The sequence below is a fragment of the Solanum lycopersicum genome, chromosome 12 (assembly GCF_036512215.1).
Source record: "Solanum lycopersicum chromosome 12, SLM_r2.1".
NCBI lineage: Eukaryota > Viridiplantae > Streptophyta > Magnoliopsida > Solanales > Solanaceae > Solanum > Solanum lycopersicum.
In genome coordinates this window covers 26,092,662-26,107,664 of record NC_090811.1, presented here as the reverse complement: position 1 = coordinate 26,107,664, position 15,003 = coordinate 26,092,662, and the positions used below count along the sequence as shown (strand labels likewise).

Below are 15,003 nucleotides of genomic sequence, written 5' to 3'. Positions count from 1 at the left end.
GTCTATTACAATGTATTTAACAAGAAAACCAAACATAGTGATTTCCTCGGATCTATTGAGGACATACCCATCATTGCTTGAATGAATACTAATTAAAGCTTCCACTTCAAAGACTCCTCTCAAATGCCACATAAACTTTAAGATATAGAAAAAATACATGGAATGAGTACATTAGAATGCTCTAACTATGGTTGCATGCAACTAAAAGCATGATAAAAGGACATTTGAATAAAAATTGCTCTTTTTTAAAAAAAACCCTTCAAGACAAGTATAGGAGTCACTTACAAATAAACCTAAACACATACAAGTCACATAACACAATATAGGATATCATCACTTCAAATCATACAAGCATAAGACTCTCCTACAAAAGGTTCTGTTAAGGCTAACCTGGGTGAGACATGAAGCGGACGCCCATACAACCCCTTCACACACACCTAAGAGATCTTCAAGGATTCATAAGATATGATTATTCACTATATTAAATTTAACTCCCTACCTAAAGTTACTCCAAGACTCACCTAAGTAATACATGAAGATACCATCCATACACATTCTCCAAACATAACTAAGCAATCCTTAAAGCTATTCTAGATAAGTACTGTTCCATTTACAAGATATTCATAGTAAACACTATGTTCATTTAATCATTTAAGAGACAATTAACTATTCAGGACTTTAACATAATGCTCTTGGAAAAGAACTAGGCAACCTACGTTCTAAAATATTCAAAGCCTACTCGTGCAATGTCTAGATAGCTTCCCGTTCCACTACCTAAACTTTCTAGAACTTATCAAATACTAGAATTTATCACATTATAAGAATAGGCATTAAGAGACATAGACCATGCTAGCTAGGCATGGAATTTGCAGTCTCCCGTACAACGACGGAGGATGTTCTACTTGCCAATGGTAGAACTAGGACACATCCCATGTAGGCACATTGTTAAGGAATATAAAGGGTTTATTTGTACTCTAATTTTATTCTACATAAAGCTAATACCCAAGCATTGTCAGTCGGTGCTAGCCTTTATTCTCATAGTGTAATTCAATCTAAGGGCATATGAAGATGTATAATACATAAATCACAACAAAATCATAGTATACCTTACCAAAGAAGGTCTACTAGGGATGCCTCACAATGGTCAAAGGAGATAGCTCAATGACTTTCTTAAGGAAGATTTCATGTCATTACAACCAGCCAACCCATAAGTCCATCATTCATACAAGAAGAATACCATTACGACTTTCAACATAAACGATATCATGACCTTATTTGTATAAGGTTTCACATATATGACCTTCTTAAGTATATTCAAGATCATATTCCATCATGCATATACATTCATGACAAAGGTTCTTTAGCCTACTACTGTAATTCTCCGAAAAAGTCAAGACCTAATCTACAGCCTAACATGAGTTTCTGAATGTTTAGATATTGTTATATGACCTTAATAATGTTTAGAATGCATCTGAGAAGTTTTATAGCCAAGGCATGTAGGAACGTCCATAACGTCTGAAAACTAGCTTAAATTGAACTTGTTGATGTTGTGAAGTTTTGTGAAGTTTTGGAGGGTCAAATGAAGTCTATAACATATACATAGACTTTGGTTTGATAGAGTGTAGTATATAGGGTCTAAATTTCTAATAACAACACCCCATGGACCATCCGAAGGGTCATGGAGGAGGACCCCAACATGGGTGGTAAGGCTGCCAAAGCAGCCTGCGAAAGTCAAGAATCATAGGGCTTCTGCGTGGCGTGCAGCACACACGGACCTCAGTGTCCAAAAAAAATTTGTGGGAGATAAAATTTGTGTTGGCCCCGTGTCATGGAGTCACTTCCCAGATTTAGTAAAATCTAATTGTTGACATTTAGACTTCATAAAAAGACCAATTGAAATGAGGGGTGTTTTGGGTAATTTAGGGGGTGACTATATATTGACATAGGATAAGTTTTAAGACATTTTAAGTCACTCGAAACCCAATTGAAAAAACAAACCCAAAATCTGTCACCTCTTTCCATATTCTCTCTCCACAAATTCCTCTATTTAAAAGGGAACAAAGCTTCATGAAGAAGGTCAATTTCTCTAGGGTTTCACTTCAATTTCGTGGATTTATCTTCATTAAGGTATGAGTTCTTCAATATTGGAATTTCTTTTCCCCAAGAGGTCCTCTTAAAGTTAATTTCTAAATTATCCAATTCCATGGGGTTTTCCAATTCTAATGGGTTTTCTTCTAAACATAAAATTGATGATAAATTGTGATTTCCTTCACTGATTGAGTATAAATTGTTGATTAATTGATGTAATTTCATGTTGATCATGTTCCTTTCCCCAATTTCCCTAAATCTTTGATCTTGATCATTAATTGATCGAAATTGAAGAATTAATTTATTAGACCTGTTTTGTCTATTCTAATTCATATATGGATTGACTAGGGTAATGTATGGTAGGGATTGGATCTAATAGTTGATTATTTCATTTGTTAACCCTAATTTCCCTAACCCTAGGTTATGACTTGATGTCAATTGGAATAGTAATGATATAATTTACATAGTTATTATGTTAATTAATATTTGTTAATGTTACTATACCTATTGTTTGATGTAATTGGTTGGTTGATTTAAGACCATGATGGTGTGTACTAAAGGATATTCAGTAAGTCTTTGTTATCCAAACTTTTACTTCAATTACGATGGCTTGTGATTGATGTTGTATTTCAATTGAAGTATATCTTATGAACGACCTACATAGGTGTTAGTTAGTATGATGTTGAAATATCTTGATAATGTGATTGTGAGATTTTTCTTAAGATGAAATTATATAAAGTTGGTGATGAGTTTCTTATATGCTTTGTTATGAAATGATGATGATGATATACTAATATCACATGTGAGAGTTTCCATGAAAGGATATTATCATGCAATACCTCCCACAGAGAATGATTTACCCTATAGTTCCATATCAAATGTTGACTCCCATACGAGGGACACTAACCTAATGGATTCCCATCAGATGAGGCCCCAATGCCATAGGCATGTTGAGGGTTCATACATATCTCCTACTTCTAGATCTATGTTGCCACCATAGGAAGACTAGCTAGTGCATATACCTATAAAGCTACGTTTATGTTTGGTTCTACTTTGGCCAGTAGACCACCTTCCAGCGATGTAAGGATTTAAAATACTAGATCCCACACTTATCTCTTGTGGTCTATGTCTGTTAAGGAAATTTTCTCGAAAGTAATATGAAGTAATGATGTGAACTTTAAATAGGGTGACTTGTGAGGTTGACATAGTCTACATAAGGGTATGGGACTCTACCTAGGCATTGCACTAGTTATCTTTGAGGGAAGTCCTTGAAGGATGTTCTTATGATATAATGATCTTATAAAGTAAATGTTATGATAATGTTGACTTTACATGTTGATGATCCTATATGATGTTAGTTTCATTATGAATATCGTATTGGTCTATATTATTCGAAGAACAAACAAGAAAGGGGTTACTGTTCTGGATAGATGGATGTGGCCCAATGGTTGCTAAACATGATGATGGTTATTATTTATGCTATGTTATGTTTAGTTAGGCACTATTTCTGATCCTTTTATTGGTTTACTTTATCGAGAAAGGTTATGGGGCTTTTCTTGGTCATTGCACTTGTAGGCTAAATGGTGGGTTATGAGTAAGGGTCTTGCCCATATTATGTTGTTATGAACGCTTATATATGTTGACGTAACTATAATATGTTGATGTTGTTCTTATGTTGTACATGGGTTTGACTTACGGATTATGTAAGTATTGGCTTATATGAGATCTTGATTATGTATAAATATTTTTAAAGTACATTGGTATGGATTTGAACAAATGTCCTCTTTAGCATGATTTGATTCGTTATGTGCAGATACTTATATTTAGTATAGGTGTGTACTAACCCAATGTTTATGTTTACTAAAAATTGTAGGATCCTGCTGTTAATCTTAGTTGAAGTCCATTAAAGAATACTTGTATATTTTCCAAGTGTCTGATAGGTCCTCAACTTTCGAGGACGATGCCACTATCTTCTTATATGATATTGTTTACTCTTAAAGATAATTTAGTTCATTCTCTTTCTTTCTTTGCTTTGTATATGCCTATATAAGGACTTTGTTATAATGAAGTATCGGTTGAACCAAAGATGTTGTATTCGACTTTGATGGTTTAATATGAGAAATATTCTAGACTTTATTTAAATATATATTTATATATACATATATATATATATATATATATTTATATGTATACATATATGTATATATGTGTGTGTGTGTGTATGTGTGTGTGTGTGTGTGCACAATAATAGTAGAAGACTATGTAATATTCCTATACGAAGGGTCTACGTATTCTCGATATGAATATATTATGTGTATGTAGGGGTCTATGTACGCCTATATGTAGAAGTTAACGAAAAGTTTTATATTTTCTGCATTTTCAACCTATGAATGTAAAAGGATAATTTAAGAGTCTACTGTTTGCCCTAAAAGAGGACGACGATGCTGCTTACGTCAAAGGGGTGCTCCCCGGATGTGACAAATATGGTATCAGAGTATGAGGTTGAATATATTTAGAATTATATCTCATTAAACCATGTCTATGTAGATTTTGATTCATAATTGTGAAGCGCGCCACACTTATGAATAAGAAACTATATGATGCTTAGGAAATTCTCTTTTTCTTGGAAATACAAAGTTTTTCCTCTAGACTCTACTTTATGTGTTCTTTCACCTAAACCTTGTATTGTGGTTATAGGTATGAATACTCGAAGAAAAGTTTCACTAAGACTTGATGAATAGATTTCTAACGGGGGCGTTCCTAAGCATGGTGATCAACATTCTCCTCTTCAGGAAGTATCTAATGATGACCAAGCTCCGGCCAAGCCTCCGGCCATGACATATGGTTACATAAGTTCTACCTTTATCTAAATGGACCAAGACATTACTACTCCAGCACAAGACTTTACTACTCAATCTCAATCTATGACGACCAAAACTAACCGGGAGATGGTATCTCGAGAAAACCAACATGTTAGCACCATGGCCTCTTGTTTTATGGATTTCACAAGGATGAATCTTCCTTTCTTCTATGGGTCCAAGGTTAAGGAAAACCCCTAATAATTCATTGATGAAACTTATAAGATCCTCAATTGTATGAGGTTTATTACTAGTCAGAAGGCCAAGTTAGCCACTTAAAAACACAAAGAGGTGGCCCAAAATTTGTACGTCCAATGGAGAAATAATTGGCCTTTTAGGGATGATCCGGTCACATAGGAGATTTTCAAGAAGGTTTTTCTTGAAACGTTTTTCCCTAGGAAAAGGAGAGAATCTAAGGTGGAAGAATTCATCAACCTTTTCCAATGGGGTATGAGTGTTTGAGTACTCTTCAAAATTTACTAAATTGTCAAAGTATGCTCCTTCTTTGGTTTGCCGATCCTAGAGATGAAATGAGTCGCTTTGTGATGGGAGTATCGGATGACTTGAATGAAGAATGTTGTACGGATATGCTACATGATAATATGAACATTTCTTGTCTCATGGTTCATGCTCAAAAAGTGGAAGAGACAAGGGTTAAGAGAAAGAATAGAGATTTTAATAGGGCAAGGTCAGAGTAGAGATTTTAATAGGACAATGTCTTTTGATGGTGGTTCTTCAAAGGGAAGTCTTGATATCCAAGAAAATCCTAATTTCAAGAAGAGGTTCTCTAATGAAATTCATTCTAAGTTCCCCAAGGCTTGTGATGAGAAGGTTCCTAAAACTAAAGCCCAAAAGGGAAAGGGTGGAATATCAACTAGTAAGAAGCCTACTTGTACTAGTGTTGTAAGGTCATGTGGGGGAGTGCTTAGTAGGAACTAGAAATTTTTTTGGTTGTGGAAAAAGTCGTTACAAGGTGAGAAATTTCCCTAATTTTAAGGGGCAAACCAAGGGGAGTGAACAAGCAAGTGGTTCAAATGTTGATCCTCCATAGAAGAATCTCTTATATGCTCTTCGTTTAAGAGGTTAACAAGAGAGTTATCCCGACGTGGTGACGGATATGTTACAAGTCTTCCTTATTGATGTATATGCTTTACTTGATCCGGGTGCTACCCTATATTTTGTTACTCCTTTGGTAGCTACTAAGTTTGATAATTTATCTATATATCTTGAATAAACCTTTTATTTTTTTCTACCCCGGTGGGTGAGTCGGTGTTTGCAAAGTGAGTATATAGGAATCATCCCATAATGTTGCCCATTAGAATTACTTGTGTTGAACTAGATATGGCCGATTCTGATGTTGTATTGGGTATGGATTTGTTGCATGCATGCTTTCCATCTATAGATTGTAGAACAAGGGTGGTGATGTTTAAATTTTAAAATGTACCCATGTTAGAGTGTAAGGGGGACATTCTATTTCTAGAGGCCAAATCATCTTTTGTTTGAAAACTGGCAAAATGATCTCTAAAGGTTGCTTATAAGATATTGTAAGAGTCAAAGATTTAGACTGTGAGATCCCTCCTATTTAGATAGTCCCTGTAGTGAGGGAATTTACTGAGGTCATTCCAAATGATTTTCTCAGAATGTCTCTCATGAACGGGAAATTGATTTTGGAATTGACTTGCTATCGGATACAAATCCCATTTAAATTCCTCCTTATCAATGGATCCGGCCGAATTGAAAGAGTTGAAGGCTTAATTCAAGGACTTACTAGACAAGGGTTTCATACAACCTAGTATTTACCTATGGGATTCTCCGATTGTTTTTGTAAAGAAAAAGGATGGGTCCCTTAGAAGGTGTATCGATTAACAGAAACTTGGATTAATGACCATTATGAATAAGTATCCTCTCCCTTGGATTTATGACTTGATTGATTAACTCTAAGGGGAAAGCTAATTTTTGAAGATGATTTGAAGTAATGATATAACCACTTAGGGTGAGAAATGAGGATATTCCCAATATGGTCTTTAGAATAAGATATGGTCACTATGTGTTTAGGGTGATATAATTTGGGTTGATAAATGCTTCGTCGACATTTATGGACCTTATGAATAAGTGACGCTTAAACTTACTTCTTATTTGAGAAGTAAAGCGGTCGTGTCAAGTAAATAACCCAACTAGTGAGGTTGGGATCGTTCCCACGAGGAAAATAGTCTAGACTTAACTTCAACCTGTTTTTACTATTGTTTGGTCAATTACTTCCTTGGAAAGTAAAAACAATAAAGGGGGGTTTCTATTTCTAAATGAGTTAAAATAAAGAACGAACTTGAAAGAGACACTTAACAGCTTTGACTGTTGGATTTTAATCAATTAATCAAAGTAACTAGGGTTTACGTGTTCCCCACAGGTTCATAACATGATAATTCTAACTATAACAATTCTTTCCTAGTATCTTGCATGCAAACTGATAAGTTATGTATTTCTAAATCCTTGGTCCAGCATTAAGAAAATCTCACTCCGCACCTTGGTCCGGCAACGTGGGTTACTATCCTAACCCTTATTCTTACCTCATATTAAGCATCGTATTCGATATTTGACTAAGTTATTACCTCGTACCAATCAATACTAGCCTATTAGATAGTATACACTTAATCTATGTTAATAATTCTTTTCCTATTATCTACCTCCTTGGTCCGGCAAGTAGCATTAAGGCGAGTTCTAACGTTGGCCATCCGTTTAAAGGACTTCTAAGCGAAAGAATTATTAATACATGCAAGACACTATTCTAGAATTGTTATTCTAGTTAGGGTTTATCTTATTATTTGCCTATGGTTCCCAAAACCATTGTTATAGAGTTTAGTTACTTATAGCCATAAACACAACATTCAAAGATAGTAGATAAGAATTCATGTACTTACTTCAATGAGAAGGACTAAAATCGAAAAGTTTGCTTGATTAATATCCATAAATCACTTGCAAGAATCTCAATGTAATAAATAATCTCACAAAAAGTCTAATGATTATCAAGAATCTCACCATACAATGTTTACTAATACGGAGATTAATAATCTAAGAGTCTAACTATATGGTGTCTAATATCCGGAGTCTAACCCCCCAAATGAAGTTTTTTCGAACTATTTATAAAAAATAAAAACCTAATTAAACAAGGACTCTGTTTGCTGGAAATCTGCCAAAATGCGACTGGGTCGACGGACCACGCGACGGATCGTCGTGGTCACGACGGACCGTCATGGACTCCGTCATCCCATACTTATGAAATTTCTTCTGCTGCTCTCTTCACCACACTCGACGGCATGTATGACGGACATTCGTAGGCACAATGGTCCGTCGAGGGTCTTCGTTCCAAAACACTTCAACTCTTGAAATCTGGGTACTGGGATCACTTCTCTGAACTTCACGACGAATCTGCAGGACGGACCGTCAAAGACACGACGGACCGTCAAAAGCTTCGTAATCCCACACTTGGTCAGACTTCCCCATATTCCTTCAGCAGGTGCACTATGCTGCCACCTACAGACCGTCACAAGCACGACGGACCGTCATAAGCTCAGTAGGTGGTCTCTTCTGCATTTCTTCGCTAAAAATCTCCACATTCAGCTTTGGACAAATTTCCTGCAAAACAAAGAGAAACTTATATATAAACTAGAAAAAAAAGGCTTTTGGACACACTAAAGTTAAGGTAAAAGTATTAATAATGCCATGAAACCACGGTATATCAACACCCTCAACTTAAATTCGTTGTTTGTTCTCAAGCCACGCACTATGACACACTACACAATATTTGTACAATAGTATCCATGTTTTATTCTTCTCAATCATTTAGCTATCAATCCCGATTAATTTCATCAAATCTATGCATGCTATAACTATTAGGCTTGAACTATGTGGGACCAGAACATGACACATACTCGCCATGCATTAACACCTGTCCTCTTCAATTTCTCACTAAGGTGCTAACAATTCCGGTATTGCAACTAATGTCCTCACTTCATAACAAAATCCTCATTTTTCACAAAATGATTTCAATTTGAGTACAAGGATTACTTTTCAACACTTGCTCTCAGGACAAAGTCACACTCATTCATACCTATTGCCATAAGCTTGCCCTTATTTTCACTGCCTTAAGTTCGCTATACAACCCTTAGGATCACGATAGGACTTTCTTGGCTTGTAACATAGGCTCAGGGTAAGGTAGGGTATATTTAGGTATATTTTAGTGACTTTTTGACCTCCTTTACATATCGGCTAAACCTTCAACTTTCTATCATTTTATATTGCCCAGTTTCTCATATTCTTTCACCTTGCTATTTTCTCTTCTTTCTTCATTTGTGTAAGTGACTCTCTTCTTTTCTTGTTTGTAATTCTTGTATATTTTTCTGTTTCTATACTTTTCTCTCAACAAATTCTTGAGTCACTTTGCTTTTGTTCTTTCTCTCTCTTTGTTCTTTCAACCCCACTTTCAAGAGCATTCCTCATAATAGCTACCCTCAACTCATGGCTTTACCATGAGTCAAGGTACACAATACCCAAAGTTGGGTAAGGTCCATAACGAAGGTTTTTTAATGCATAAGCCACCCTCAACTTATGCTTTTGACATAAGCTGAGGTGCACATGTCCAAAGAGGGACCAGGGCCGGCCAACACATCGTTCCCAGAAAAGATCAGTTGGGGTGAAAAAGAAAGGTCTAATTTAAGCTCTGATTATTTGGATCAAAGAAGGATAAATTTCATTTGGTTTCTTTTTTTTAGGCTAGAAATAAGCTATATTGAATAAGAGCTTATGATCCTTTCCTAATTGTCTATTACGGCTTACTTTTAGCAGAACTAACTAGGCAAGTTCTAGCTTAGTACCAATAGTGGACTTATTCGAATTTTCCTCACACTCACTTGACATCTCATCACTATACCAGATTTATCAGACACCTAGTTCGAATTTAAGACTTGAGGTAATGCAATGGTGTAACTCTATGTCATGCTTAGAGCCACACAATTATCAATTATTATGCCTAGTCATGCATCATTTTCCAGTTTATCAGGATATCATTTTAGCCATTATGCTCCAGAATTATAATATGTACAAAGGATATAAACATGCCGGCTAAACAGCAAAAGTAATCAGTCTCTTGGGGAAAAAGAACACAGGCAAGAAAACCCCAAAAGAGGATAGTGAATTGGGATACTCAGACTTCACCGTAACACTCACTTTCCATTTAACCCACCCCCAACAAAAAGACATGCAATTGTACCCAATGCATAAAAAATCTAAATACAAGAGTGGTAGGTGAAGCAAACCTAGGGCGCAAAGCGCCAAAAATCAGCACAGACCGTTGTGATTATAACGGTCCATCATCGATGTCCGTCGTGGGACACTTAAAAAAATGGAGACCCTTAAGAGAGGGGTCTCTGACCGCCATGACGGTTATGCAGGACGAACCGTTGAGAGTATGACAGTCCATTGTAGATGTCCGTTGGAGGACACTTAGAAAATGTGAGAGACCTTTAGGAATAGGGTCTCTGACAACCAGCACAGTTGTGCAGGATGGACCGTCTAGAGCACGACGGTCTGTCGCATGTGTCCATTGGTGACCGTTTCAGACTGATCTTCTGCAGAATTTCCTGGTGATGTGCCTACAAATTTAAAAACTCATTAGTAGAAAAATGCTACCATTACTAAAAGGACTATAAGTAATGGGTTGCCTCCCAACAAGCGCCTGATTTAATGCCGCGGCACGAATGGGGACACTTAATTACTCAGACTTCATCAAGATGGTATTCCTCTATCACTTTATTCCCCGATGCTTTATGCCCAAAATAGAGTTTTATTCTATCTCTATTCATCTTAAACCGCACTCCCTCCTTGATTTTTAACCCAACTACTCCATAAGGGAATACTTGGGTAATCAAGTAAGGGCCAGTCCATTTGGACTTGAGATTGCCCGGAAGACAAGGCGACCAAGAACTGTGTACAAGCACAAAATCCCCAACCATAAATTCTTGTTTTGCATTTTTCTGTTCAGTATCCTTCTTCATCTTTTCTTTGTGGGATATGGCAGATACCGATTGGAGCTCACTACTCTGCCTCATGGTCCTACAAATGTTGAAGGTTGCTTCTTCATTATTCAACCGAAATGTCATCTGTACCTTCTCCATATCAACTAATGCTCAACCTGTAGCAAGGAATGGCTTCCCAAGAATAATAGTCACTTTAAAATCGACCTCACAATCAAGAATTACAAAGTCAGCCGGAAAGATGAATGACTCCACTTTTACTAGCACATCATGGAGTATCGCTATAGGCCGTTTCATTGTCCGATTAGCCATCAGTAACCGCATTGCAGTGTGTTTTTGATCCCCCAAACCCAACTTCTTGTAAATTGAGAGGGGCATGAGTTTATGCTTGCCCCCAGATCACATAATGTTTTTGCAAAATGTAATGACCCAACTGTACAAGAATAGTGAACGCACCAGGATCTTCTTTCTTTTGTACGAGGGATCTTGTAGCAATAGCACTACAATGTTGCAGTCTATCATCATCCTCGAATGTGACTGATCTCTTATTGGTGACCACATCATTCATAAATTTGGCATAACTGGGCATTTGTTCTAGAGCTTCTACCAAAGGGACGTTGATAGAAAGATGCCTTAACATTGTTATGAAACGCCGGTATTTATCATCCTCGGTCTTTTTCACTAATATCTGAGGGAAGTGTGGTGGTGACCTAGGCATGCGAATTACCTTGATAGGTACTTCTGCATCTTTCCCATTACTTTCCTCTGATTCAAAACTACCCTTTACCACATTATCATTATCCTTTCTCACATTTTCCTCAGTAGATGGTATAGGTGGGTTAATAGTTTGCCTACCACCTAGATTAGTGATTGCCATATAGTGCGCATCATTCTTTGGATTTTGGATAATGTTGCAAGAAAGAGTGACCGGTTGCCGTGTGTTCACTGTCGCAGATAATTGGGCCACTTGCAATTCGACCTGTTTAATCGAAATTGCATGTGTATCAACTTTTTGCCCAATACTAGCTAAATTACACCTCAACTCTTTAATGTGTTCATCACTAGTGTCGAACCTCCTCATAATTTTGTGCAACATATCCTCAACTCGCGCCATACTATTTCAACCATCCCTAGGAGTAACTTCATGATTTTGAGGAGTGACATAGGGCCCATTCTTGTCGTTTGTATTAGCATAGTTACCCCTGTTAAAGTTGTTGTCGCGATTGTAGTTTCCATCTCGGACATAATGACCCTCACGATTTTAGTAACCATAGTTCCGACCTTGGCGCCAATTATCCTTATTTGAGCCTTGGGCGGTTGGTCGGAAACCCACTGTCTGCTCATTTACTGCATAAGTGTCCTCCGTGTAATAGCACTCAACATTAGGAAGTGGTGGTTTAGCCAAGTAGTTGACTGCATTTATCTTTTCTGCACCCTCTATGACATGTTTTAGGACAAACCCAAGCTTAGTTCTGATCTGAGCCATTTCTTCCCGAATCTCATCTGTGGCTAGGTTGTGAGTGGACTGCACTGCGAAGGTGTTTCTCCCTGTATCAGACTTCCTAGTACTCCAAGAATTGTTATTCCTGGAGATTTTCTCTAATTTTTCAGTGATCTCAGCATAAGGGCATTCTTCATAAGATCCACCTGCTATAGTGTCCAACACCGCTTTGTTGTTATGATTCTATCCTTGATAGAAGTATTCCTTCAGTGACTCATCATCTATACGTTGATTTGGAACACTTCTCAAGAATGAAGTGAATCTATCCCAAGAATTACTAACTGACTCTCCTGGAAGTGCCACAAAGTTATTCACTTTCTCTTTGTTGTTTAGTTTCTTGTAGACTGGATAGTAGCGTGCCAAGAAAACATCCCTTAGTTGGTTCGAAGTGAAGATTGAGTTATATGCGAGCTTAGTGAACCATATAAAAGCCACTCCCGTCAGTGAGAGAGGAAACACTCTGAGCCCTATTACATCTAGATGCAAATCAGGCCTCCCCATACAAGTTTTACACACTGCCCTTACCTTATCTATATCAGGCTACTAGTTACCACAAAGGTGTCGCCTCTGGGTAGAGGGGCCAAGACAAGTGGCCCATCTGAGTCTGCTATGTTAACATACCCTCTGTAGTATGCTTGGGGCCGTGGAACGGGATTTTGTCCCCTCTGTTGATGTTCACCCGGAGCATTCGGTAACATCTGACAATGAACATCAACTGGAGCTGGGATGTCTGGTTCGGATCCTCATCATTTATTTCCAAGTTTCGATTCATATTGTGTAGTGTACGCTCTAACTCGTGATCGTAGGGAGACAAGGGTTCTCTTCCTCTCCGTGTATTTGGCATATAAGTAGGATAGTTCTTAAAAGAAATCAAAAACAATAAAACAAAGTAAAATCAAGAAAATATCAACTAAACTATAGTAAGAGGTTCAAGTTAATCTAAAAGTTATAATACCCGGCAACGGCGCCAAAATTTGATACGCTCAAACTTACTACTTATTTGAGAAGTAAAGCGGTCCTATCGAGTAAATAACCCAACTAGTGAGGTTGGGATCGTTCCCACGAGGAAATTAGTCTAGACATAACATCAACTTGTTTTTACTATTGTTTGGTCAATGACTTCCTTGGAAAATAAAAACAATAAAGGGGGGTTTCTATTTCTAAATGACTAAAAATAAAGAATGAACTTGAAAGAGACACTTAACAGCTTTGACAATTGGATTTTAATCAATTAATCAAAGTAACTAGGGTTTACGTGTTCCCCACAGGTTCATAACTTGATAATTCTAACTATAACAATTCTTTTCTAGTATCTTGAATGCAAAGTCATAAGTTGTGTATTTCTAAATCCTTGGTCCGGCCTCCTGAATATCTCATACCGCACCTTGGTCCGGCTACGTTTGTTGCTATCCTAACCCTTATCCTTACCTTATATTAAGCATCGTATTCGATATTTGACTAAGTTATTACCTCGTACCAATCAATACTACCCTATTAGATAGTATACACTAACTCTATGTTAATAATTATTTTCCTATTATCTACCTCCTTTGTCCGGCAAGTAGCATTAAGGCGAGTTCTAACGTTGGCCATCCGTTAAAAGGACTTCTAAGCAAAAGAATTATTAATACATGCAAGACACTATTCTAGAATTGTTATTTTAGATAGGGTTTATCTCGTTATTTGCCTATGGTTCCCAAAACCCTAGTTAAGGAGTTTAGTTACTCATAGCCATATACACAATATTCAAAGATAGTAGATAAGAATTCATGTACTTACTTCAATGAGAAGTATTAAAATCCAAAAGTTTGATTGATTAATATCTAAAAATTACTTTCTAGAATCTCAAAGTAATCAATAATCTAACAAAAAGTCTAATGATTATCAAGAATCTCACGATACAATGTTTACCAATACGGAGTTTAATAATCTAAGAGTTTTACTATATGGTGTCTAACAATTTGGTGTCTAACCCCCAAAACGAGGTTTTTTCGAACTATTTATAAAAAAAAACTAATTAAATAAGGACTCTGTTTGCTGGAACTCATCCAAAACGCGGCTGGGTCGACGGACCATGCGATGGATCGTCGTGGTCACGACAGACCGTCATGGACTCCGTCGTCCCATACTTATGCAGTTTCTTCTGCTTCTCTCTTCACCACACTCGACGGCAAGTATGACGGACCGTCATAGGCACAATAGTCCGTTGAGGGTCTTCATTCCAAAACACTTGGTCCCTTGGAATCTAGATACTGGGATCACTTCTCTGAACTTCACGATGAACCTGCAGGACGGACCGTCACAGACACGACGGACCCTCAAAAGCTTCATAATCCCACACTTGGTCAGACTTCCCCACCTTCTTTCAGCAGCTGCACTACGCTGCCACCTACGGACCGTCACAAGCACGACGGGCCGTCATATGCTCCGTAGGTGGTCTCTTCTGCATTTCATCGCTCAAAATCTCTACATTCAGCTTGGGACAGATTTCCTACAAAACAAAGAGAAACTTATATAAAAAGTAGCACAA

General features: G+C 37.2%; 1 protein-coding gene across 1 annotated transcript; it reads right to left on the bottom strand.

Annotated features, from left to right (window-relative positions):
• Positions 1-11,125: 11,125 nt before the first annotated feature.
• LOC138340281 (uncharacterized) lies at positions 11,126-13,171 on the bottom strand. The gene is made up of 4 exons (XM_069291994.1): positions 13,025-13,171; positions 12,306-12,656; positions 11,451-11,951; positions 11,126-11,359 (listed from the first exon to the last, which is right to left on the bottom strand). The coding sequence occupies exons 1-4, from the start codon at positions 13,169-13,171 to the stop codon at positions 11,126-11,128; spliced, it is 1,233 nt and encodes a 410-aa protein (XP_069148095.1).
• Positions 13,172-15,003: the final 1,832 nt, after the last annotated feature.